Source organism: Colossoma macropomum, unplaced genomic scaffold, assembly GCF_904425465.1.
Source record: "Colossoma macropomum unplaced genomic scaffold, Colossoma_macropomum, whole genome shotgun sequence".
Lineage (NCBI taxonomy): Eukaryota > Metazoa > Chordata > Actinopteri > Characiformes > Serrasalmidae > Colossoma > Colossoma macropomum.
In genome coordinates, this window is record NW_023494799.1 from 7,024,118 (window position 1) to 7,051,527 (window position 27,410).

At 38.7% G+C, this 27,410-nt stretch overlaps 2 protein-coding genes across 2 annotated transcripts in view; both read right to left on the minus strand.

Annotated features, from left to right (window-relative positions):
• The window catches only part of lama3 (laminin, alpha 3), a 32,622-nt gene extending 16,542 nt beyond the window's left edge, over positions 1-16,080 (minus strand). The window contains exons 1-21 of the mRNA XM_036587076.1: positions 15,528-16,080; positions 14,168-14,281; positions 13,128-13,246; positions 12,300-12,380; positions 12,009-12,106; positions 11,576-11,620; positions 10,185-10,336; positions 9,989-10,099; positions 9,224-9,335; positions 8,889-9,047; positions 7,400-7,596; positions 6,711-6,827; positions 6,435-6,589; positions 5,816-5,957; positions 5,598-5,697; positions 5,244-5,360; positions 4,610-4,780; positions 4,080-4,231; positions 2,639-2,827; positions 2,268-2,416; positions 1,992-2,154 (exon numbers count right to left, since the gene is read on the minus strand). Coding sequence (XP_036442969.1) covers positions 1,992-2,154; positions 2,268-2,416; positions 2,639-2,827; positions 4,080-4,231; positions 4,610-4,780; positions 5,244-5,360; positions 5,598-5,697; positions 5,816-5,957; positions 6,435-6,589; positions 6,711-6,827; positions 7,400-7,596; positions 8,889-9,047; positions 9,224-9,335; positions 9,989-10,099; positions 10,185-10,336; positions 11,576-11,620; positions 12,009-12,106; positions 12,300-12,380; positions 13,128-13,246; positions 14,168-14,281; positions 15,528-15,710 — 2,826 coding nt within the window. The 5' untranslated portion in view covers positions 15,711-16,080. The remainder of the gene's footprint in view (positions 1-1,991; positions 2,155-2,267; positions 2,417-2,638; positions 2,828-4,079; positions 4,232-4,609; positions 4,781-5,243; positions 5,361-5,597; positions 5,698-5,815; positions 5,958-6,434; positions 6,590-6,710; positions 6,828-7,399; positions 7,597-8,888; positions 9,048-9,223; positions 9,336-9,988; positions 10,100-10,184; positions 10,337-11,575; positions 11,621-12,008; positions 12,107-12,299; positions 12,381-13,127; positions 13,247-14,167; positions 14,282-15,527) is intronic.
• Positions 16,081-21,731: 5,651 nt separating this feature from the next.
• Positions 21,732-26,543, minus strand: LOC118819270 (cathepsin L1-like). The gene is made up of 7 exons (XM_036586980.1): positions 26,367-26,543; positions 25,053-25,175; positions 24,763-24,927; positions 23,615-23,836; positions 23,286-23,454; positions 22,496-22,601; positions 21,732-21,831 (listed from the first exon to the last, which is right to left on the minus strand). The coding sequence occupies exons 1-7, from the start codon at positions 26,541-26,543 to the stop codon at positions 21,732-21,734; spliced, it is 1,062 nt and encodes a 353-aa protein (XP_036442873.1).
• Positions 26,544-27,410: the final 867 nt, after the last annotated feature.

Sequence of the window (27,410 nt, forward strand, 5' to 3'; positions counted from 1 at the left end):
TGTATGCTTGCAGTGGGTCGGTATGTCCAACAGGTCAAAACAAGCTCAAACTAAGTGTGCGCTGTGCCCTGATTGGTGTTTTTGCTTCATGCTTCTTTCGTTTTGACACGTTACAGTTTTATGCACACCAAAGCCAAAATGAATGACAGAGTTCACATAATGAAATGGAGTAAAAAGTGAGATATTTGACTTTGAAATGTAGTGGAGTGAAAGTAAAAAGTCGCCCCAAAATGGAAAAACTTCAGTAAAGTACAGATACATGAAAAAACTACTTAAGTACAGTAACGAATTACATTTACTTCATTACTGTCCACCACTGCATTTAAGCCTCATTTATTCTAATCTGATCGTGCCTTATTCCAGGCAGAAACACTCATGATAACTGGAATGGGTGGGGCAAACCTCTGTAGGCTCTGTATACAGTGGTGCTTGAAAGTTTGTGAACACTTTAGAATTTTCTATATTTCTGCATAAATTTGACCTAAAATTTAATCAGATTTTCATACCTAACAGTAGATAAAGAGAACCTTTAAACAAATGAGACAAAATTATTAGACTTGGTCATTTATTTGTTGAGTAAAATAATCCAACATTACAGATCTGTGAGTGGCAAAAGTACGTGAACCTTTAAGATTAGCAGATTATTTGAAGGTGAAATTAGAGTCAGGTGTTTTCAATCACTGGGATGGCAATCAGGTGTGAGTGACCACCCTGTTTTGTCTAAAGAACAGGGATCTATCACAGTCTGATCTTCACAACACATGTTTGTGGAAGTGTATCATGGCACGAACAAAGAAGATTTCTGAGGACCTCAGAGGAAGAGCTGTTGATGCTCATCAGGCTGGAAAAGGTTATAAAACCATCTCTAAAGAGTTTGGACTCAACCAATCCATAGTCAGACAGACTGTGTGCAAATGGAGGAAATTTAAGACCATTTTTCGCTCTCCAGGAGTGGTCAACCAACAAAGATCACACCAAGACCAAGGCGTGTAATAGTCTGCGAGGTCACAAAGGAACCCAGAGTAACTTCTAAGCAACTAAAGGTCTGTCTCACAGTGGCTAATGTTAATGTTCATGAGTCCACAATCAGGAGAACACTGAACAGCAATGACGTACATGTCAGGGTTGCAAGGAAAAAGCCACTGCTCTCCATAAAGGACATTGCTGCCCGTCTGCGGTTTGCTAAAGATCACATGGACAAGCCAAAAGGTTATTGGAACAGTGTTTTGTGGATAGATAAGACCAAAATAGTTCTCTTTGGTTTCAATGAGAGGCATTATGTTTGGAGAAAGGAAAACACTGCATTCCAGCATAAAAACCTTCTCCCATCTGTAAAACATGGTGGTGGTAGTATCATGGTTTTGGGCCTGTTTTGCTGCATCTGGGCCAGGACAGGCTGCCATCAATGATGAAATAATGAACTCTCCTAAAGTCCTGACTTTAATCCTATACAAATGTTGTGGAAGGACCTGAAGCAAGCAGTTCATGGGAGGAAACCCACCAACATAACAGAGTTGAAGCTGTTTTGTATGGAGAAATGGGCTAAAATTCCACCAAGCCGATGTGCAGGACTAATCAACAGTTACCAGAAACCACTCACAGATATGTAATATTGGATCATTGTCCTCAATAAATAAATGACCAAGTCTAATATTGTTGTCTCATTTGTTTAATTTGATTCTCTTTATCTACTATTACTATTAGGTGTGAAAATCTGATGAAGTTTTAGGTCAAATTTATGCAGAAATATAGAAAATTCTAAAGGGTCCAGCAGTGTATATGCAAATGTGTTGTGACATCACAAAAAACACTATTCAAAATGGGCTGCTTTTCAGCTTAGTTCCCATATATGAGCTGCATGAACCAGGGAGATAATGGTATTTTGAAATAATAATGTTTAAAAATGTTTACATTCCACATCAAACTCTTTAATTTTCTAAAATGATATGGGCCCTTTGACTGGAATTCTGAAGTCAGTCTCATTTACTTACAGTAAAGTCGTTCGGATAGCCTCCTACATACAAGACCACCTCATTACGGTCCAAATCCAGCAAGCTAACTGTTGTATTTGCTTGATTTGTCATTGGTGGAAGCTTTGTAGGCGCAGATGAAGTGAAGGTCTTGGTATAGACGACTTCTGCGTCTTGGTAAACTCTAAAGCCAGAATAGTGCAACACACTGAATAAAACCATTACATGCTTATTGTAAAGGCCATCTGAGATCTAGCTTTAAACATCTATCAAGAAAATGAATGATATTTATTTTACCTGCGGAAGTCCACTCTGTCCATAAATGAACTGTTAGTGCTGGACTCTGTGATTTTACTGGTCTTTATCTCATGGAGTACGCCCCCCAGTTTGTACACACAATACAGCACGCCATTCTTGACCACCATACCAACATAGTCCTTCTGCGTCTGTAGGTGAACAGATAGCGGATAATAGTAAGATCTACATGTAATGCTAAAGGAGCCACACTGAAAAGTGTAATAACTCTGAATGTACTTGACTGTAATATGTTCATCAACACAATTTTGTCTTTCAGTTTACTTGCTTTTGGCAGCAATTATGTTGATTTTATTGGAAATGATGTACACACTTGAATCAAGTAATTGTTAACTTTTTCCAGCGTCACTTACGTTCTTGTTCCCCAGATAAAGTACGAACAGATTGTCTTCCTCCTCTGCACTCTGGCGACGCCTGCGTTGGTGTAGTTTGGGCCGGTGGAGTGTCAGGTTGAGAGCTGTGAAGGCTCGTAGATCTTCCAGGTTTTTAGGTGGACGAAGCTCTATGTGGCTATTGCCAGAGAACAAAATGGGACCCCTAATCTAGAGAGAGGCAGAGAAAAAGATCTTTAGATGCTTTTAAAGGACTGTGGTCCAGAGTTAAAACGGTTAAAACAGACTGAACACATATTGTTGAAGAAAATGTTCGGGGTCTCAGTGAGAAATCCCCAGCTACATCCCCAGCATATGTCTGTAGTAATGACATGAACATTTGTACTTTTTTTGCCACTTTGACATAGGAATACACTTCACACCTCAGTTGTCTCCTATTGTTACTCTGACTGAATAAATATTTCCTATTTAGCAGTTTATCTGAAATAAACTTAAATACAAACAGCTCAAAGCCTGCGAGTTTGACCCTGGCGATGTTATAACTAATCCAAGTGAGCACAATTGCCCTCTCTGTCTGGGGGCGTAGGATGATCCTCCCTCTCCCCTCATCACTCAGTGTGATGCTAGCCAGCATGGGCCTCGGTTAGCTGACGTAACAGAATCGGCAGTTAGCGTTCTCCTCCAAGCGCATTGAGGCGGCCAATGATTCTGTGTTAGCGAATTGGAAGAAAATTCGGGGAAAATGATATATACAAATCGGTGCTGTTGGAACAAAACCTCTTCATTTTTGTCCTTTTTCAGTTTTTGACATAATTTGAAAATGCCTGATGGTCTTCACGTTGTGTGTGAATTTCATGATGAATGGACCAAAAGAAATGGGCCAAAATTAACGGGACACAAAGTCTGGCTATGTTAAAAGTAAAGTAAGTCCTGTAGTATATATATATATATATATATATATATATATATATATATATATATATATATATATATATATACAGTCCCATGCAAAAAATGTGCCAAGATCAAAATAACAATAGATATAAGAACAATATTGACACTTCTTTCTGTAAAAGGCTGTCTGCAAGTTTACCCGCAAGGCTTCAGCATTTATTCCATTCTAAGTTACTTTATCTATCACCATTAAAAGCTCACTGTATTGCCTTTCCACATTACATCTGGCATCAACAGTGCAGCAGAGGCTGAGGTAGCTCTGTGGATCTGCTACTCCAGCAGTATTTTCATTCCTTCCTTTGGATGTTTTTAATACATTCCTTCAATCCAAGGCCCTTTGCGTCAAAACCACCAGAGCACACGGTTTCATAAGTTAAAGATCTTTCCTAAACGTGTAGACACTGGTGTCTACACCACTAGGGGGCCTGTCTGAAGCAGCTAAGACAAAACACAGCCTAAACAAACTCCCTTTAAAATAAACCCATCCTCGTCTAGGGTGACAACTCACCCTGTTGGCCATATCTCTGGTCTTCTCAATCATGTCCTTGATCCTCATGATGCTGTCGGACATATTGGTTCTGGTGGGCACCCGGCTGCTCTGGTTCTCCACCTCAGCGAGTGTGTCAGTGAGTTCAGGAAAGACTTTGTTCAGCTCATTCACTGGGAAGAAGCACATCAGAGTTTTCCTTGGCATTTTTTCCTCAGTGGTTATTTGTATATACAGCACATGGATGGGCATAATCTTTCACTTTAAATGGTTACTGGTATGGACTTAGGACTCTAGGCAAAACTTTTCATTTGTGTAGAACAGGGGTGCTATGGTGTCATTCCAAAGAACCTTTTTCAGCATCTATACTTTAAAGAGTGTGGTAATTAATCTCAGCCCAGTTAAACCCCGGCCTGAGATGCTTAGATCTTACAAATGGACTTCTCTTTTACTCCTCCACTAGATTTTATTGTTGTCTGAAAGCTTGCCACTTTATTTTCCTGTATTGAAATCAACATTGTCAATCAATTGCTTCGTTTGTTCAGCCTCACGTGTTTTGTTGATGCTGTTAAGTATATCGTCCACGTTTGAATCTCCACCAGGAACACGGATCTTGTCCACTTCATCGCTGATGTCCTTTAACCGTGCTGTAGCATTGGACACAGTGTTATTCGCAGCCTGGACAGCATCCTTCGCTTGGTTCACAAGGGCATCAATATCATCTGTGTAAAAACAAAATGGATCCAGTAGTTTGTTAAACTAATTACACTGACTGGGCAGCATTTACATTTGCAAAAAATATGAAAATGTAGAAATGTTAGAAATAAAGGTTCTGTGCAGGTACATTTTTCATTCATCAAGGTACAAACAATGCAAATTTTCCCGCAAAGGTACAACAGTGGTTTTAAGGTCTGATTGTGAACCTTAAATAAGTTTTTCCAGGTGAAAACTACATATTTGCACCGAACGTTTTAAAACAGAACACCAAAATAAAAAGCCTGGAGACGAGACGGGGTGTGTGGAGTCAGTACACCTTAGAAAATATAATTTCAATGGATTTTGGTACAGTTATGTTCCCTGACTAAAGGTACAGAGATGTCCCCCTGAGGGTATCACCCCAGTGACAAGAGGGGTACGGCCCCAGTGACAGTTTAGTGCCTTTATTTCTGAGAGTGCAGAGCTCACCTCTATGGATCTCGTTCAACATCTCCTCCACAGCTTGGACCTCTTTGTTCTTACTCTTCCCTTCAGCCTTTGCCTTGTCGAGACGATCTTTAATGGCAGCATATTTTTGTGTGGCCTCTTAAAACAAGTATAAAAACATAAGATTAAGATTTAATAATCATAGACCAAGTCATATATAGTCATAAGGTTCATGTTCTTCTAATAAACACAGGTTAGAATCCTAAATTGGGTATTGACAGATTGCATTGTTGCACTTTAGAGTAAGTGTATCATTTATTATGTACAACCGAGTATAATGACAATGATATTATATATCCAGAGCCATCTGGATGTGAAATAACACTGGTAAGACACCTGTTAGATTCCTCTCTGCTTTCTCAGCTTTGTCAAGCAAACTGATTGCAGCGTTCTTCAGTTCTTCTGCCTTCTGAGTCAGATTCTGTGCTTTCACATTCTGTTCAGAGCGAAAATAATCAAAAGAATATAATCATTTAGCCGCAACTGTGTAACATTTATGGTGTGATTGATTAATTTTTAACTGACTGCTGTGTGTTTTCACTTTTAGCACTCACCGCTAGGGCCTGGTCTGCGGCTTTATGAGCTTCATTTGCTGCTGCCTCAGCCTTTTTAAGAGCATCAATGATCTCTCCATAAGCATTGATGGCCTCTACAGCCTTATGAACAGCTGAGGTGTTGGTGTAATTCAGCAAAGACCTAAAAAACATGTGGATAACAGTTATACACTGCAAAAAATGGTATCTTGTCAAGTAAAATGATCATAAATATAGTCAATAAATCTAATATTTCTCTTGTTGATATTGTTGTAAGCGTAATTTAAGATTATTTACTTTTTTCTAGACACTTTTTACTCGTTTTAGGTAATTTTATTAAGTAAATGTATCTCACTATATTGGCAGATAAGTTTGCTTGTTTTAAGGAATGTGCTTGAAACCAGCAACATTATCTACCAGTTTAGTGAGATTATTTTGCTTAACAAAATTAACCAAAACAAGCAAATAATACCTAGAAATAAACTAGAGAATCTTATAATAAGTGCACAACCATCTCAAAACCTTGTGTTTTAAAAATAGCGCATTAAGTATCTGAGTACATAGAGACTCTTTGTACTGTCAAAAATGCTTATGAATGCTTTGTAAGTTGTCATTACTTATAACGAACATTTGAACGTACATTTGAAAGTGCATGGCAAGATCCATGAGATACTGGGCATGTTCCTCTGCCTCTCTCACAATGCCCTCCTTAGCAGTGGCCCTGGAAAGCTCATCCAGTTTTTGCTTTAAACCCACTTCTGCTCTGTCCAGCTCAGCGCCAAGTTCTGCAAAGTTCTGAAAAAGAAAGAAAGTTTAACCGTTGCTGAACAAACATGCAAAATTTGTTCTTTATGTTCCATACAAATGAAAATAAACCTGCAGCGCTGTATCCTAAAGTGTTAATCTTCATTCTTACATTCTTTAGGTCCTCCATCATCATCAAAACATCTGTTATCTCTCTCAGTGTTCCTTTACTTATCACCACATCAGCAGACATGGCCTCCTGCTCTTCCTCCAACATCTTACGACGTTTCTGGGAAACATACAAGGAAAATACATTATGGTTTATATAAAAATGACAATGAAATCACAGCAAAATTACAAATTGTAGAATGTAAAGTAAAAGTGAATCAAAAAAGATGGTTCTTTAGGAAAAACGGAAGTATATAATATATAGTATGTAGAACCATGGATGCTCAAAGAACCTTCTGCATGGTGAAATGGCTCTTTGCATAGTGAAATGTGCTTCAGATTGATGGAGAATGTGTTGTATATTGTTCTATTTAGCACCAAAAAGGGTTCTTCTATTGTTACAACGTCAGGCTTGTAACATTAGTATAACCTTTATGGTGCTACATAGAACCATTTTCGAAAAGGTTCTATATAGGTCCATATACAACACATTCTCATCAGTCTGAGGAACCATTTCACTATGCAAAGGATCATTTAAGCATGCAAATCATTCTTTGAATGTTCGGTTCTATACAGAACTACTGTCTTTACTAAAGAACCATAAGAACCATCTTTATAAGAGTGTAGATGTATGCTGGCCTGAATAAATGTGTTTTAATTTGGAATCAAGAACGCCCACTGAGGTATGATTACCAGAATGTCTGAAAGAGTGGCCTCACTCCTGTCATTCATCACTTTGGTCTCGTTCACGGTTCTCTCTGCCTTTTTCAGTGCTTCTTCTAGATCTTTAAGCTCAGCCATCCTGGACATGAGGTCTCGGGCAATTCGCTCAGCCGTGGACAGAGTACCATTAAGAGGATCGCTCAAGTTCTCCATGATGTAATCTAAGACTGTGAGGGGAAAAAAATTATTTACTCTTGTGTACGGAGAACCACTGGTGACATCCTGTATAAATAAAATTAATGCGTGGTCAGCTTAATAAGGCATGGGAACAAGATCCTAATGCGTGGCCATGACTTACTAAGTCGTAGTCGTGCATTAGGATCTCATTTTCCATGTGTTAATAGGGCATCGCCACACATTATTAATTTTAATTAAAATTAATTATATTTATTATTTTATTATAATTTTTATTTATATGGGATGTGACCAGCAGGGCTCCGCACTTGTGACAGATGTGGTGTCCCAAAGAGTGTTGTAGATTATCTTAATTAATAGCCCTCCGTTTTGCATGTTCACGCCTAGGGGGAGGGTATCCCGATTTGTGTTGAGATAGAGGGGTAGGGGTGAAGTATTAGGGCTACATGGCACTTCAAACAGAGGTTTTTCAGAGATACACTCCAAAAAGAGTGTTAGGATAAAAAAAGAAAAACCGACAAGGTGGTTGCGCGAGCGAAAAGAGAAACACACAAATGTGAGTATTTTCTCTGTTTAAAATTACGATAACCACTGTATTATCTTAGTTTAATGTCATTTCAGTGGTCCTTTGGTCGTTTTCTTCATAACAAGCATAAAAAATCACTAACAGTATGCTAATGTCTTGGTAGATAGCTAACTAAACTTTCCACCTCAAATAGTCCAGCAGTACTGAGGCTTGAGGGGCCACAATGTAACTGCTGCTCCATTTAAGGTGGAACAGGAAAATTTAGGCGAATATCTGACTTCAGCTTCATATCACTGAAGAATTAGGGGTGGGCGATAATAAATAACTGTTGTATCCCCCCTCTTTGGAGGCATATGATTCCCTAAATTTTGCTGAACTTCCCTCTTCTGCTATCACTGCAGACTGGCAGGGTCACCTACAGAGCAGCGCTAGTGGCTGTTAATGAAGTAATGCTCTTTTTTTTTGAGGGTCCCATTTCATAGAGGAAGATTTCAACCACTACCCCTTATAACTCAGTTCCAAGGGGCAAGGTGACACTGAAAACAAGGGGTAGGAGTAAAAGTAAGACACGGGATTGGGCCTAAGAGAGAGAGTGTCAAAGTGATCATTTCTCCAATTTTCGATTATTATGTACAGTAAGTATTTGCTGTGTACAGTCATACAGTCAGGGCTGGGATGTAAAGATATTAAGGTTCTGTATTCAGCCCAAGTTACACTTTTAAAAGCAGTATTCTGAATACGGTTACCTTTTACACACCCACTGAATGAAGTCAACCAGAATTTTCAAATGTAACCTACGTCTCTGAGCTTCCTCGAGCTCATCCTCAGCCAGTCTCCTCTGCACATTGCAGTTTTGTCTTCTCATTTGTGCCACCATCTGCCTCGCTTCCTCCAGCATCCTCGCAACCTCTTTGCTGGGTACAGTGATGTTAGAGAGTTTCAGTTGCTCCAGGAGCTCTAGATGGACAGATAGATAGATAGATAGATAGATAGATAGATAGATAGATAGATAGATAGATGAATGTATAGATAGGTAGATGGGTGTATGAATGAATACAGATAGATAGATAGATAGATAGATAGATAGATAGATAGATAGATAGATAGATAGATAGATAGATGATTTTGTTTACCTTCTATTCTTCTCAGAAGCTCCTCAGTATCGGTCAGCAGGTCTTCGCCCTTTTGCTGAGTTTTGTCTAAATCTTTTAATACCTCATTTGTGACTGATGAAGTCAAATCTGCCTGAAGAAAAACAGTCAAAAGTCAAGCATTTTCATACAATATCAGTGATATTAAGATGTGTGTGAATGTATTATCTACTTTTTGCTTTGTTCACACAGCAAAATTTACTGTTCATTTTATTTGGGGCACTAAATAAGAACTTGGATCTCAATCTACTGATTTATTTATGCATATACTACATATTGCTGATTTACATGTTGCTCGTTCATGAGTACATTTTAAAAATATATATTTATACATTTTATATCACTATTGTCATAACAAATCACATAAGCTTGTATCTCTGAAATTGTCCTCAAAAGGAGAGAGAAAAACACTCTTCATTTTCATGTACAAGAAAATAATAAGGTTTTATTCCAAGCCTTTTTGGACTATTTCGATTTGTCAAGAAATGTGCTTACCACGTAACGACAGCCAGTGTTTTTACACAGTGTAAAAAGAAAACAAAGAAAAATGGACCTATAAGGTTTAGATATGACTGTGACGGTGTTATTTACTTTATAAATAGTCTTCAAGTGATGCACCAACAAGTAGATTATTAATGCACTTATTATAATGATATTGATATTTGAACAGAGTTGATGTTTGAAACAGAGTCAAAAGGTTTTTTTTAGCTATTGATGGAAGTTCATGAAGAGGTGCAGCACAAGTACCTTGGCCTTGAGTTTTCTCAGGTCATTTCTGACCCCGTCCACATCCGTCTCTAGTTCTTTAACCTTTGGCTCCAGCAGCTGGACAGATATGTTGTACTTCATCACTAACACCTGACATGGTGAAACAAAACACTTTGAATGAGAGAGGAATAAATATGTAATAAACATTATAATGCTGACATTTATTTGTAGCTACCTTTGTAGCATTAATGGCCTCCTCCAGTTTCCTCAGAGCAGCGAGAGAATCAGAGCTGTTCTTAAAGCGCTCTAGATCAACCTTCAGTTTGTAGAGCTCAGAATCCATCCCCTCCAGATCCTCCATCAGTGTCTGAACACAGCTATCACACTCTAGAAAGGGGAAACATGTAGGTTGTTCAATGTGGATAATGTTGTCACCTGACCACAATCTTAAAGAAGGACCACAACTACAACGACATAACAAATACTAAAATGCACACATACTTCTCAGTCCAGCTCCTGAAGAACAAATTTAGATGCTTATAAAAAGTTTTTATTGTTATTGAGTTATTATTGTCATTTTGCTGTACTACCAACTTTCATTTATTTACATATAACTACATTATCACAACAGGATGTAATAAATTGCCTTCATATTAAATTTACATTCCGGACTTTTTCCATATTTCAGTCTCAATAGCAAAAAAGGAAAAATGTGAATCATAATAAAATTATATAATAAAATTATATAAATAATAGTATTAGTCGTTAATGGACTTCTTCTGAAGATATTAATATTAATAAAATATCTGCTCTAATATTTAAAAGCACTTTCTACAGAATTTCTGTTCAGGTTTCACATACGAGTGAAAAATAAACTAAATGAATTTTTATTCTTCGTTCACCAACAAACAGACATGCGCCAACAAGTATGTTGTTATTAGTCATTAATGCACTGATTATTATGATATTAGTATTTTAACAGAATCCATTCTTAGCTACTAATCAGAGTTAAGTTTTTAGCTATTTATGGGAGTTCAAGAAGAGGCGCACTGCAAATATTAAACGAACATTAAGCATACATTAAACTAAATGTAAAAAGAGGCATTTGAAAACGCACATGGGGGCCTAGGAAGTTTAACTCTTCACCCGTTTAGGATGGAGCACTGACATTCCTATCAGTATCGCCACACTGTGTTATACTGAGTTATACTGGGTTATAAAGAAATTTCTTAAATTAAAAACCGTATCACTAAAAAGGAAGTTTTAACCTCTTAAAATCCCAGTCTTATTACATACTAAGGCTTTTATTCAGTAACTACAGGGACCACAATGCAAACTGGCTGAGCTCTTATATAAGTGTTATAGAAGTGTGTAATAAAACTTTGGGCCTGCCTGCTGGCCCTGGCCATTAAGAAGTTAATCTCTTCATTTATCAAATTAAATCAAATTTTTCGGTCACACAGAACTGCTTATTTCCAAAAAAACAATAGAAAATCTGACTGTAAACACCATCAGATGCTCATCCTATTCATAAGAAACAGAAACACTAAACTGTGCTGGAGTGCGACTCTTTGAGACTTCTACTGAACTCTGCTGCTGTGTGTATTCTGGGGGATGAACACAAACCTTGGCAGTCACCATCGGTGCTGGGGTTGTTTGGATTTTCACACTCTATAGAAACACAAAAGACCAGAGACAGTCATAACATAGTGATATCTCTGGCACGAAAGCTTCTACATGGGCATGCCAAGTTTTATAATGGGTGGACGGCTCCTTAAATCCGATTGGCCACTCCGCATGCCATCCCAAAATATCTGGCACATCATTGGCTTCCACCTCACTGTGGGGCAGGTATTTGCGGCTTTAAGTGGAGACAACCGTCAATCAGCAGAACAACCGTCAAACCTCTTTCCAACAACGCTTCCTCCCACTCGCACATTCACATTGCCAGCCTGCCAAAACTCCCTGCCACCTTTGGTTAAAATTTCTAGATCCACCACTGGAGATGAGACAAAATATGCTATAAAATTATAAACTTACAGGACTCGGGTGTTCTTACCGCCTGTAAAGGGGTCGCATAAATAGCCATCATCACAGGCACAAAGCTGGCAGCTCCCTCCACCCTGTAATGGGTTGCCATAGTAACCAGCAGCACACCTGTGTGGACACAAAATCTGGCAGTTAGGAATGAATCATCCCACACACTTTCATGATTATTTAAAATAAAATGCTAAAATATTAGAACTGCAATGTACTAAAATAAATAACATAATCTTCAAGTAGTTTTCCAGCAGTTTGGTTAAAGCAGTGAGCAAGATGACTGTGGATAAATGTCTAATTGTACACACACCTTTCACAGCGAGTTCCCAAATAACCTGGTTTGCACAGGCATTCAAACTGATCTCCAACCCGCAGACAACCGAGTGCAAAACTGTAGGAATGAAAATGCCGGCCTTAAAGTGACAGTTTGGACAAAAAAAGTTTACAGTGATCAGTTTTCACCTTACCTCAAATATAGTTCATTAGCAAGTTTGCATCTCTAGTTTAGCACTGGAGTAACATGAATGGAAGATTATGGTCACCAGTTACTTTTGTAGACAACAGGATGTCATACAATGTCAGAAAACACATAAGTAAGATAATGTGAGGTTACTTACGAACTCACACCTTGAGAAATGCACAATGTAAATGTTGGCCAAAATCTTTCATTTCCTGCTAGCTACCTTAGCCTAGTCTCACCTGTGCAAAACTAAAAAGCCAAACATTCGATGCTAAACATGTCTTGATTGACTCCATAGAGGGAAAATGAGATTTTGGCTCAAACTTTCACAGTAAATGCTTGTTACGATGAACAATCTGAGAGGATTTAATTAGGGCCCATTTTAAGCATTAAGGAAGGGGTTCCCAACATTTGGTGGCAGCTGAGTTGGCAGTTCAACCCAAATTATTTTAAGTAGGCTTTGCATTAAATGACTTAATAAAGAATGACTAGCTTCCAGATGTGTTTTTAGACAGCTGGCTTCATGCTATGATAAAAAATCAGCCGCAAACATAACAAACGCTTAAACATTTAATCATTTAAGACAATAAGAATGTGTTAGCTGCTTAGCTATTAACATTGTTAGGGTTATAACGTTTCTCATGTTACATGATCCGTTGTGTAATTACATCACCGCACCTATGAGACGGATCTGAGAAGGGACACGGACACACTTGGCAGGTCCTCAGAGCTGCGCTGCCATAATATCCCTCCACACACCGCTCACAGTGGTCTCCAGCTGTGTTCAGCTGGCAGTTCTAGAGGATCAAGCACATATCAAAACAGTTCAATGAATTAAGAAGGGAGTTAAACTGTTACATATCAACTCTAATATTGATTAACCATCTCTCAACCTCAATCATTTCCCACCTAAACTTTAACAGAAAGCCTGTTATCGGTGCTCTACAATAAACTCCCACACTGCTCACAGCCTCTAAGGCTAAATAAGCATGATGTGAAGGTTTGCAGTAGAACCTTTCAATCTGTTAAGTGGTACTTTAGTCTCACTTTCATGCAACTTCTTAGTACCAGTGTAGAATGTGAAAAAATGATCCAAAGGAGTGGATGATGTTTACATTTTCCAATGTACTTAAGGATTTCAGTCGGAACTACACTGGGCAAAATGCCAATATATATCATTATCGTGATAAACTGTCACAATAATTCACAATATTCTTTCCTGAGTATGTTGTGGATATTGTCAGTACTTAAAAGACACTTCCCAACTGCATGTTTCATGAGAAACAGAGCATGATTAGTCCTGTTGAATTGGAAAAAGTGCAACACAGTGTGTGAAATGTTGAATAAAATCACTGGGTTCACAGCTTTTCGACATATTGTGTATCCTGAAAAGTTCTTGAAGTATCGTGATGTTACATTTTTGCCATAACACCCAGCTCTAGTCTATATATATATATATATATATATATATATATATATATGAAAAAAAAATATATATATATATATATGTGATGTGACAATAAACATGATTTGAATAGTTTCAATAGTTTATTGGTTTTTGAATTGAATGAAACGTGTGTGTCAATCAGAGCAGAAATCATTTACCTAGATCCGTCTTAAAAACAGCTTGTTTAATTAAAACGGATATAGAGAGACTGAAAATGGTCAAGTGCAAAGTGATTAACCGGATGGCAAAAAAGACAAATGAAGGTACCTACCCGGCACTTTCCTGTGTTTGGGTCACATTCATGGGACAGGCCATTGCAGTTACAGGGCTCACAACGACCCCTGTATGGTCCCCTTTTCTCCTTGTACTGTCCAGGGCCACATTGCTGAGAAATTACAAAACACAAGGTGAGGTTACAGTCACTGTTCACATAAAAAAAAATATATATATACATAAACAAAAACATAAATATACATATACCTGGGTACATAAGTAAAAAATACATAAATAATCAATTGGCAAAAGCATGAATCACTGCATGCCTGTTGACAAACTTTCATACTTGTGGTCATGAGAGGCTCTGGAGGCATGGCCATGCAAGAGGCTCATGGTAGGTGTACACTGATCATAAAATGGGACTGTAATGTCTTTAATGTTGTTGCTTATTAGTTAAAAGATGTGTAATGTGTTATTTGCGTTATTTTGTGTTGGACAGCTGGCTTCAGTTCAGTGCCTACAGTAAAACAGAAGTGTATGACTGGTGATGACTTCCCGCTATTTGTGCTGTGTTATTATGTGCCTTTCTGCCTAGTGTTTATTAAAAGAGCACTTCTTGCAGCAGAATTATGGTCTCTCCTTTCTCTTACTCTACGTTGACACCACAATGGTGTCAGAAGTGGGATAGCGTCCCCAACATTGTTTCAAAGAACTTCAAGGAGAATGGTGAAAGAAACAGAGCTTGGCGAAAGACCGTGACTGTGGGGACAGTGTTGCAAGGCTCCATGAGGACACACTGAGAGGGGCACATCAAATGGCTGGAAGGCGGCCATCGTCCAGTTTAGGTCAGTCACCACTTGCAGTCACGCAGCCACAGGCTAGTACTGGGGCGCTCGCTGCCATGTTGTGTGTGCTATGTGGCATTTGTGCTGGCTGGGATGGTTCACACCTAAGGATTTGGCTCAAACTGGTGGGGTCGCCGGAACAGTCGACCTTTGAAGGGGGGGCTATGTAGTGTTCCGCTACTAGCCACGTGCCGTTGTGAGGCTTTGCCATACAGAGGACCATGTGATGAGGCTCATGGGATGGCTGTGACATCACAACCATGACAAATTCAAAACAAGCTATTTTGCCAGGTGTTTTTTGTAAACGGATTGTATGGACTGGGAAGTGAACGGTATGTTTTGAAATGTTAACAATGTTTACATATTACATCAAAACCAAACGCACTAGTATGCTTGATTATTTAAAAGAGTATGGTTTTCCAGGACGTGGCCCCTTTAATGTATCAGACACACAGTGGGATGGTAGCATATGCTTGAGCTAAAAGATATACTATAAAATAATAAACCATTATTTCTTTTCTTATTCTTTCATGCCCACATTTCAGTATTAAGTGGTGAATGGCTCATTACCTGTGTAATAGCCCCAGCAGTGTGGTTGTTGTAAGTGGGGTCACAGTGTTTTCTTGAAGACCGCTGCGGTCGATGTTCAGCACTGTGCCTATACCGAACTTGACTGGATGGTGTCCCCTGGTCAGCAACACAAAGCCAGAGTCCAGCCATGCAGCAGAACAGAAACCCCCACACGCAGCTCATCCTTCATGTGCTCAATGATCGTCACTCTAGGTCAAGGTCAAGGCCAAGTAAACTCTCTCATCCAACAGCAGATGAAATCTGTTATGGCTGCCTGTTTTATCCACTCCTGTGAACAATATCCTTATCCACCAGCCTGCTGCACACACTTTCCTTTACTGCAGAGATCCTCAGTCCAGTCTGCCAAAAGGGTCAAACACATTAACTCATCACAGCAAAGAGTCAGTCGTCCAAATCCAGATGCTAAGAAGACTAAGAACAGTGGAAAATCTCCTTGCTCAGGATTGTCCTCCTTCCCTGGTCCAAAGATCACTTCTTATCATGCAAATCGTTTAGAGGCTTGGCAGAGATTGAACTCCTTACATGCTAGCACAGGCACTGGGTGACGTGAGAAACATTTCTTACACCAATATTTAACTTCTTTCATTTACAGCCCCTCCCTATCCCTACACCCCACAGTGCTGATAGCACAATTATGAGGAAGAGGTTGCCTTTTCTTTTCTGCATTGAGTGTGTTTTGTGGCCAGTCTTTGCCTACATAAGCAATTTTAAGGACCACTAGTGGTGCCCACTGCACAACACTGAACAGGCAGATTGTGTATGTGTGTACTGCTTTTATTGAGCTTTTCATTTTACTTTCTTCAGTCACTACACACATTTAGCTAATTCTTCCATATTGAGAGCAAAATGAACCTCCTACCTCACCATGAACTCTCTAACAAAAAATGAAATACTCACATCAGACATTTGGACTGGAGACAATGAAAAGACACCTTACATAAATTTACTGAATCATTCATTGATTTGTTGCCTTTATTATTTGTGTCTTTTAGTGTTTACAAACTATAAGAGATGCAAAATATATTCTCCATTCTCCATTTTATCAGCTCCACTTACTATATAGGTGCACTTTGTAGTTCTACAGTTACAGACTGTAGTCCATCTGTTTCTCTGTTTACTTTGTTAGCACCCTTTCACCCTGTTCTTCAGTGGTGAGGACCCCCATGGACCCTCACAGAGCAGGTACTATTTGGGTGGTGGATCATTCTCAGCACTGCAGTAACACTGACGTAGTGGTGGTGTGTTACTGTGTGTTGTGCTGGTATGAGTGGATCAGACACAGCAGTGCTGCTGGAGTTTTTAAGCAGTGTCCACTCACTGTCCACTTTATTAGACACTCCTACCTTGTCAGTCCACCTTGTAGATGTAAAGTCAGAGACGATAGCTCATCTGCTGCTGCACAGTTTGTGTTGGTCATCCTCTAGTCCTTCATCAGTGGTCACAGGGCGCTGCCAACAGGACGCTGTTGGCTGGATATTTTTGGTTGGTGGACTATTCTCAGTCCAGCAGTGACACTGAGGTGTTCAAAAACTTCAGCAGCACTGCTGTGTCTGATCCACTCAGACCAGCACAACACACACTAATGCACTACCACCATGTCAGTGTTACTGCAGTTCCGAGAACGATCCACCACCCTAACCTGCTCTGTGAGGGTCCATGGGGGTCCTGACCACTGAAGAACAGGGTAAAAGGGGGCTAACAGAGTATGCAGAGAAACAGATGGACTACAGTCTGTAATTGTAGAACTACAAAAAGCATGTGAGAACACTTCTTTATTTGGATTTAAAAAAAAGTGAATATTGTGGGAGGTGAAAATCAAAACCTTAGTTCGTTTTGGAATGAAGCTTGAATGACTTCAACAGGATCACACAGACCCAACACAGAGCAGAGACAGCTTACTGTTCCTCTCCTTCACTGTCCCTACATACCCCTCATCTTCCTCTCTTTTTTCTTTCTGCTTTCTAGGGTTGGGATGTAATGGAATACAAGTATTGGGAATATTCAGAATACAGGTACAGAATACATTAATAATACAGAACATGTTGAGAATCTGTATTCAGTCCGAGTTACATGTTGTAAAGGCCGCATTCAGAAAACAGTTACCTTTTATATATTTAGGAGATTAATATTAGAATACTTACCCACCAGATACAATCTTAAAAAACACAACAATCTTAGACGAATTTTAAAGAAGAAGTTTAATAACGGCTTCTTTACAAGGTAGTTCATGCTAAAGCCTGAGTAGACTGATAAATCAATGTGATCAGTTATTAATCTCAGTGTTACTGAGCTCTGCTAAAGCCTGAGTAGACTGATAAATCAATGTGATCAGTTATTAATCTCAGTGTTACTGAGCTCTGCTAAAGCCTGAGTAGACTGATAAATCAATATGATCAGTTATTAATCTCAGTGTTTCTGAGCTCTGCTAAAGCCTGAGTAGACTGATAAATCAATGTGATCAGTTATTAATCTGTGTTACTGAGCTCTGCTAAAGCCTGAGTAGACTGATAAATCAATGTGATGATCAGTTATTAATCTCAGTGTTACTGAACTCTGCTAAAGCCTGAGTAGACTGATAAATCAATGTGATCAGTTATTAATCTCAGTGTTACTGAGCTCTGCTAAAGCCTGAGTAGACTGATAAATCAGCGGTGAACAGAAGTAGGCAGGGAGAAAGAAAAAAGTTACACATTTTTGGAATGTTCAAATGATTCCTAATGAAACAGAATAATTACATGAAGGCAACAGATAATTTCATTTTGCACACTACCAACCAGCAACAGCAAGGAACAATGTGAATTAAGTAAAAACGAAAAAGTTTTCCCCATGTTCCTTACCGAGACATATTGTAAGTGTATTCTAAATGCATTGTGAATACATCACTTTTTTTGTGTGCTGTAAAGAAATGTATTACTGAATACATTTAGGACAGTGTGTTCAGTACTCAGCCATCATCACTTTTGTAGTATGTAGCCCAACTCGGCTTGCTTTGTCAGCAGTGCAGTCTGCAGTTTGTTATTCAAGTATCTGTCGCAGGTTTGAAGCTCATTGGCTGAATACTGGCAGGTGTGGCCAGTTCAAACAAAGCATTACAGTGTGGCTTTACTACATTAAGTAAAACATGCATGCATTCTTTATATGTTATCAGACACTTTTTTTTTAATTTTGTGACTTTTTTTGGTAACACTTTCTATGAACGTCACGTTTGTAAGCATCTATAAACACATTCATAACATGTTAGAATGCATTCATAAGGAATCATAACCATGGCTATAAATATTTATAAAAATGCATAACACGTTATAGCCGTGCTTATTATGCGTTATTAATTGTTAATATAATGCATTATAAGTACTGTTTATAACAAATTATAAGAGCTCATAAGTTGTATTTGTAGTAAAGTAAAGTGAGGCATACTGTGCTAAAACCTCCTCCAGTGTTATGAGTGAGGCTTCAAGTTGTAGTATTTACTGAAGAATTTACTGAAACACTAAAACATACATAATAAAACACATTACAGGCTTCAAACGTCAGAGTTTAAACTAGTGCTGCCATCAGTAGTGTTTTTGTACTTGTTTTGCTGTGATGTAATGTAACATTTAAAGTGAGAGCGCTGGTTTAGAAAAGCACGCTGTAGCAGTAATTCTAGACTGGACAGCCTGTTTGGAGCATCTGAATATTCAAGACTGAAGCCCGAAGATGCAGCCCTAACAGCACCAGCGCTGAGAAATAAAATATTGGAAATCTCAGGGAGTAAATAAACTTTGTATTTGTCTTTACTTTGCGCTCTCCGAGCTGGGACTGACTTCTTTGGCACTGACAGTATAACATGTTATTAACACTACTTATAATGCATTATATTAACAATTCATAATATATAATCAACATGGCTATAAAGTGTAATGCAGTGTAATTCATTTTTATAAATATGTATAACCATGTTTATAATGCCTTATGAATGCATTATAACATGTTATAAATGTGTTTATAGATGCTTACAAACGTGACATTCATAGAAAGTGTTACCCTTTTTTATATATTGTGACATTTATGGGAATTTATATTTTTTCCCTCATGCTCTCACCGATATAGGAGGGTAGAGAAAAGCTCTGTAATGTTTGTCCCACTGCAGCCTGAGCACTTTTCAAATTTATGGATTTTCTTGCAGATTTTACGAGAGATCTATGTTTGGTGCTCTGCAGAAAAAAAAAAAACAGTCTGTGTGTAACCAATTGAGAAAACCCAATTATATAATTTATTTGACTTGGAAAAAAACAAATGAAGTGTTGGTTACCACATGAAGTACATCTGAAATGACTGGTTGAAATGATAAAATATTTAAAAGCGCATTACTGCAATCTGACTGTTATACCGTATGGCCTTTGTATGCCATAGTCAGTGTAACCAAAATGAACTGAGTTTTGTTTAGTTTGTCTCTTCTCTTCTTGTGGGAGAGAACATGCCATCTTTAGTGGAACATGTTCACTTTTTCCCTCAACACACTCAAATGAGACACAGCACTTCAACGAGTAGCCTTGTGCCTTTCACTGGTGCTGTGTGAGAACTTGTGGGAGGCTCTGGAGTGTGAAGCGTGCTGTGAGGGTGTTTGCTGTGGGCCTGTAAACTGTGGAACGAGTTTACTGAGTGGGTGTGGTGAGGAGAGAGCATTAGATTAGCATCACCTCTTACAATGAACTGTGGGCAACAAATGCCCTTGATTTATACGGGTCCAGCACACGGCAATCAAAAGCAAAGCCTAACCATCATGAGAAAAACGGCAAAACTGGTATCAGATCAGTTAAACTGCTATGATAATGTGGAATAACAGAGCTTTGCTCAAGGCCTGTGTGTAGGTTCAACAAAGTTCTCTCTACAAGTTGACGGGTGTAAGTACAATTTCTAAGCCTCTAAGCTTCTAATAGTACAGTTTCTCTGGTCCAGCTCCACTTGGGTGCTCACCGGAAGTTTGTTTACATCTGGTTGACTAGTAAATTCAACTTCACTTCATTTGGGAGTTCACAGATACACCCACCACATGGAAAAACAAAGCATGGAGGTCCGCAGAATACATATAAAGTGGAAAAACAGCTGAATCCAGCAGAACATACAGAAATTATGATTACAGAGTTAATTAAAAGCCTCTTGATAATCTAATGAATGTATTCACTGCTGCTACATCATTAATATGCTGCTGATTTGTTATTGAGAGTCTTTTGATAGTCTATTTCATCAAAAAAGGGCCGCTCAAAATAAATTGTCACAAGTTTTGTTCATATGTCTGAAGCATGACAATAGCAGTTAGGGGGAGTACATAATTCTTCTCAGATGACTGTTGGCTTGGCCTGCGCTGATCTGCTTCAGCTGAATTCTGAACCTGAAATGAGGGTGTGATTGTGCATGCATTCATGACTGACAAACTGCATTAAACATTCTTTCAACCTTGTGAATTCAGTTTAACCATCATTATGACTGAACTGTAACAACTGCATTGAGGAGATCCATCTTAACTGCAGCTTAAGTTGATGAGCTTGCCTAGTCCAGCCACTAGCATTAATACTTCCACAGCCAACACAGCACAGAACAGAAGAGATATTGGGCTCTGAGCTACAGATGACATCTTAAATAATGTTTAGGATAAAATATAGCATTTCAAAAGTGGTGGGGACAGTAGTGTGATTAAGATCTTATGGTCCTCAGAGCAAAAACTATTAAATGTCCCCCTATGGAAATTACTTGTTTCAACCAAATTGATGGTCTCTAATAAGCATTAAGTATTACTACTGTTTGTAGCTACTCGTGAGGTGTGGATGTAAAATTGCAAGGGTGTAAAAACAGAAAGATAAAGGGTCCAATTAAGACTTTAGGGGGACTGTGAACCACCCACCCGCTCACATGCCTGTTGTAAAAAGCACTCTATAAATAAACTTTGACTTGACTTAACATGTCCTGTGAATGACTTTGAAAAAACTGGCTCAGAAGATACCACCAGCATTAGCCAGTTTAATAATTTCCCTGACCCAGTAACTATCCATCCCTCCTGGACTGAACTGGAGAATCCAGCTTATGTCGTGGTGAATGTGTATGGAATATTCTGAAATATGCTTCTGGGAACTTCGACACAAAGAATTGATCTTGTAGACAGAGTCATAACTTAAACAGTCTTTATTGAGAGATACAAAGCCCTTATACAATGGGGTAAAGAGCATAGCTGGCAATGCCACAGGTGTTTTTGCCATTGCGGATCATGCGCATGTATCCTCCCTCACCCCAACTTGTGCCCCAGCTGTGGAAAGAGGGAAGGGACATCACTCAACATCATAGAAGACCTCAACTAGACCACTGGAACTTAGTGGTGCTTAATGCTGGTCCTGCATGCTTTAGTGTACTAGCACAAAGGATTGAACACACTGTATTAGTAAGAGTGAAGTCTCTGACCTGATAATTGGATTTGATTTTGATTGTTTAGGATTCAGTGCATCCCAATATCTCGTACTTCACCACTATTCGGTTTGATTATTTTGGTAGGATTTGGACTTATTTCTTAAAATACTTTCAAAACACAAATGTGATTGGAGAAACTATAATGCAGACATAATACATAATAGTTTTTTGGACTGATTTTTTTGGACAGCGTTTACTTTGCTGAATATCATAATCGATCACAAATTATTGTCATTCCAAAATCAGCGCATATGAATAGCACCTTCAGATCGTGCACTTTTACACTCCTAATTATCATCATTATTAGAAGCTGTGTCTGAGCTGTATCACACAGAGAGGGCAGTAAACAATGTAGGGCTAGGAAACTTTTCCCTATATGGTAATCATACTGTGTGTGTTAATGTTTGCTCTGTTGTAGCTCATGTCATTTCTGAACAGAGTAAACGCTAAAATACACTTAAACACAGCTAGTCTCAATGATTAGAGGTATGAAGATAAGCTCCCACCTGTTTTTGATGAGCCAGTAGTCTTTGCCACCCTTAGAACCATAGCCAACCAAAAGCACAGCATGATTGAGGTTACTTGAACTGCATTTAGGATTAACATAGATCCCTGTCAGAACATGTACAATGAATGTTAATGGTAAAGAAGAATGCGCATTCATTAGGCTCATCAGGGGTGCATGACATGGCCAAAACTGGCATATTTAGATTGTGCTGTTAATTGCAGTACATATTGCTGCTGCCTGTGGCCTCAGTACTGCAGTAAAGGGCAATAATGCAATAACAATCAACAGGCACTATATTGCGCACTAACACTCATTAATGCCCTCTTGTCACAAAATGACTTCATTGAAACCAAAGTATATACTAATATGCTTGGAGAGTTAAAGGGGTATTGCATCAATTTTTCAAACTTTGCACAATTCAATTGTTAAGATGTAAACCAAGTCATTGAGAGTGGTTTGATGTGAAATGCTCTGTTCTTGAGAAACGTTCTAAGTCAGAAATGTTCACAATAGTGGAGACAGGAACGAGATGTCAAACATTTAATGCTTCTAAAAGCTCCCTCACAGAGAGCAATTAGTTGAAATGGTAGCACAGTGGCGCAGGGGGTTGTGCTGTTGCCTCACAACATATCTATATGTCTGCCCTGTGATGGACAGGCAGCCTCTCCAGGGTGTTTCCTGTCTTCCACCCAATGAGTGCTGGGATTGGCTCCATAAATTTGCTACACAGTAAAGTACTCTAGCACGATTACTGCTGAATATACTTTTCAAAAGCTTTTACAGCCTACCTGAGCTGTAGAACATAAAGCTTGGATGGTCAGCATCTATCGCAACGGTAATTGGCCCAACAACCGCCAAGGCATCAGCCAACACCTGTTCATTTCCATTGGGAATAAACCTGTAGTCACTGATGTGGGCTACAACTTGGCTGGGCTCATAGAAGCAGGGCTGTGTGTCCTGGCAAACAGGTAAACACAAATGAGGTAAGCAGTTACAAAACTACATATTAAAGTCAATCAGAGGAGCAGCCTTTAAACAGGCCATTCCAACATTTCAAGAAAGCACCACACAACAGAACAAGGTGCAATTCTCTGACCAAATCTCACAGTCAACTTACCAGGGCAGTATAAGGGTAAGTACTGTTGGCTTGCAGCCCCTTGCCGATTACAAAATCATAGGCATTTGCCATCCAGGCCCCGCTGCAGCCGTACGTGCCGTAAGACCTGGAACAGTCCACCAGATGCTGCTCACTCAGGGACACCAGCTGACCTGTGTGCTTGAACATCTGGGCCTCAATGGCACCCGTAGTGCTGAATGCCCAGCAAGACCCACAGTAGCCCTGAGCAGAGATAACAAGACTTTTTAAAGGGCCCGTATAATGGAAACAAAATGAAACTACTGAAACGTCATTTTTTTTATTATTAAATAAAGGTGTGATAAAAGTTTGATATAGACCTACTATATGAGTGCTGTCAAAAGGTTCAAGACATACTGTTCATTACCCATGCATTACAGTCCATGCATAATAACTATGCTGCTAGAACAGCTCCTTTTAAAATTCATTATAGGTGTGATGTTACAACCAAGAACAGACTTACACTCCCTATTCACATCCACATAGTGTTCAGGAGTGTTGTTACTGCAGATGATCTGTAGCTATAGGGCAGACAGAGTTGGAGAGAGCATAACTTTTTTGATATGCCTCATTTCACTTTTATACCGTTTTCTTGTATTTAATTTTTTTTTCTGAGATCCATTTATTGACATTTTTGTGGTTTTATGTACCAAAAAAAAAATAAATAAATAAATAATTTTTACATGACTATTTCCTGACCTCTATTCTTTCCTTATTAAACAGGCAGCTTTTGTTACTGTATCTTTAAGACTGATATATGTTAATAAACTGTTTTGATTAATTGACTGCCCTGTATTGTGCCTCATTCAAAAAGCAGTCTGAACTAACACACTCCTGTTAACTTCAGCGTGCAGGGGTGGGGCTGAAGTTCTCGTAAACTGCTGTAGGTAGAATAGGTGGATGTATGTAAATGTTTTCACGACATCTCAAAATTCAAAACAGGCTGTTTTTGCAGTTTAGTATTGATGTTATTAAAACGGTTTGTCATATGTACATTTTGGTTTTCCATAAGATGGACCCTTTAATGCACTCGCACGTTTCTGATGTTCAAAACTGTCAGATGCTGAAAAATCAAACGGACTGTACAGTAGGATAACCAACATTGGCAGCTGGAGAGAGTTAAATCCCACCTGGTCTTTAACCTCAGTGACGTATCCCATCGTCCTGTAGTCCAGTGTGGACGCCCGCAGTCTCTTAGCATAGTTGCGCAGGGCATTCGCAGAGGCGACCATTCCTTTCCTTTTCACCTTGCTGTTAATCTTTGCTCCCTGTAACCGCTTATACTCCGCTTTAGTCTAGATACGACAAAGAGCAAAGTAGAATGTTTAAAAAAAGAAAAATAATTCAATGTCTTCATAATTTGTGGCATTAGTGTACATGCTCAATATCATGACCATATGTTTGAGAGACAATGACTTACCCAGTCACCATATTTGTTCATCGTCATGGTAAAGCTGGACATGCCCATCTGGAATTTTTTGTTATTGTCATCAATCATTCTCTTGTTTGTCTCCCAAATGACCCTTCTCTCCTTGTCATCAGCCTTTGGGAGAAACAGAATCAAGTGGCACAAGTTCAACCACACAGAAATCATAGAGATTCGGTTGAGAGAAGCTGAGAAGCAGACAGACATTTGTAATCTGTGTGAATCTGATATGTAATCATTGCAAGATTGCCACCTAACTCAATCTCTGAGATGTAAACAAACTCGAGTGTTTTGATGCAAAATGGTGAGTTATACAGAAACTTAAAAGGGTCCATATCCTACATTTTTCCTGCATATGCATTTCCTTGAGATCTACTTCTTCTGTTTGTGTGGCTTTATGTACCAAAAACAGCCATAATTCATTTTCATTTAACTTCATTTATTTAACTTCTCTTTACCCCTTACAAATAAACAGGCCACTTTTGTTACTGTGCTTTTAAGACTGATATATGAAAACAGACTCTAAATAGATCTTACTGGCTGCCATGTATTGTGCCTCATTCAAAAAGTAGTCTGGACATGGGTGGGGCTAAACTGCTGTATGCTGCTCAGTTTTCATTTATGGACTGTATGGAATGGAGAGTGAGCAGTACATTTTGAAACTTAAACAGTGTTTAAATACTACATGAAAGTTTTTTTGTTTAAGAAATGCAAATTAAGTAGTATGTTTTAGTTTTCCCAGTTATGGGCCCAATAAGGACTCCAACATTTTTTTTATGACTCATGTAGGATCACTCATGTAGAACCATTACGATTAAAGCCTCATGGTTTTGCTTTCTAATAGGAATTTTTATTTGTAATTTACTATTTAGCCTAATAACATATGCTAAATTATGTTATGAATGAATACAGTCATGGTCTCTCCACCATGTATGTGCACCAAAAAATTTAGACAAAATCATTTCTCAAAACTACCACAAAACAATGTCTTGGGGAAAAAGGCAGTGAATAAGATCCAATAAGAATAACATTCAACCACTCCGAATAACACCCAGTTTACATCTGAACTACTGAATTCTGCTGAAATTTTCAAAAATGGTGGAATTCCCCCTTCTCTCTTTCTGAGTTTGAATTGTTTGTTCCATGTGTCTTCCTCTGTGTTAGTTACAGCTATTTAACGACATGTATTTTAACATTCATTTAACTTCCTGCTACTTAATTATTACTTATAGGCCGAGTTCTGTTATTAATTTGTCTATGTGATGTGATCTAATGTACTTTGCTGTGTCGGGTGTTTATGACAGACACCTCTACTTTATACATCACTCCATTGGCTTTCTTCCACAGCGTCCAGTCTGTCGGTGACTCCTCCTCAGACTCTGTTGCTGCTCTGATGGGCGCAGACACAAACAGGCCGAGCAGCACCATCCTGCTAAACAGCTCCATCCAGTGGACTCGACGTGTATCTGTCCAAAACATGACCATCCGTCACTCATTTTCCATTTCTCTGCTCTATTCTTACTTATTATCATCTCACTTTTTAGATATACTCCTGTTCAGAGGTTTGGGATCAATGTTTTTAATAATATAAAACCAGTTTAGTTGCAGATACACATATAAAATGATTGCAAAACGTAGGGGCGGAAAAAGGAACAGAGAAACCGTGCTTAAGTGAAAATCCTACACAAAGTATGGAGCCAAACCTACTTGAGTGAAAGTCAAGAGATATCAACTTTTAAACACACTCAAGCTTATAAATTTATAGGTAAGGAAAGTAAGTATTTTTGCAAACAAATGAGAAGTTTTCTTTGTTTGGTGGTGTCTGACGCGATGTGAAGGACCTGCTGTATTATGTTTTCTATGTAAAATTATGTTCAGTATCATGTGTTATAAAATGTGTGTGATCTGTGTATGTTTTATCGGAGCTGTCCCCGTCTGAATTGTCTGATTCAATAATGAGACTATTCCAAATTAAGTTAAATGTTACAAATTGATCAAATGAATCAGCCGTTTCCCCTAGCTGGTTCAAGGGGAGTTTAAGCTAGCGAGAGATAACTACTAGTGAACCATCCATATTATGGGAGTTCAAGACAAGCTAATGAAACAGCTGCTAAGTTGATGTTAATGCCAGGTTAACATGAGCTCACAGTGCAGGTCTGACACAAATACTAGCCTCACCATAACTAGTCTGATTCAGATCTGGGCTGGTCTGGGGATCAGAGCAAAAGGGAACAAATACTGTTTTAGAAAACAGGGGAATAACAGTGTCTCACTTATTTAAAGGTGTTATGCAACAATAAATATTATACATGAACTGAGATAAGTAACAGGCTCAGCAGCATCCGTTCATTT

What these genes read in the sequence shown, in the direction of transcription:
- LOC118819270 (XM_036586980.1), bottom strand. Translation starts at nt 26,543, where the DNA reads ATGGTCATGTTTTGGACAGATACACGTCGAGTCCACTGGATGGAGCTG. An exon ending in TGAACAAATATGGTGACTGG is followed by an intron (nt 24,928 to 25,052) that starts GTAAGTCATTGT and finishes TGTCGTATCTAG; the next exon opens with ACTAAAGCGGAGTATAAGCG. An exon ending in CTTACCCTTATACTGCCCTG is followed by an intron (nt 23,455 to 23,614) that starts GTAAGTTGACTG and finishes CCTGTTTGCCAG; the next exon opens with GACACACAGCCCTGCTTCTA.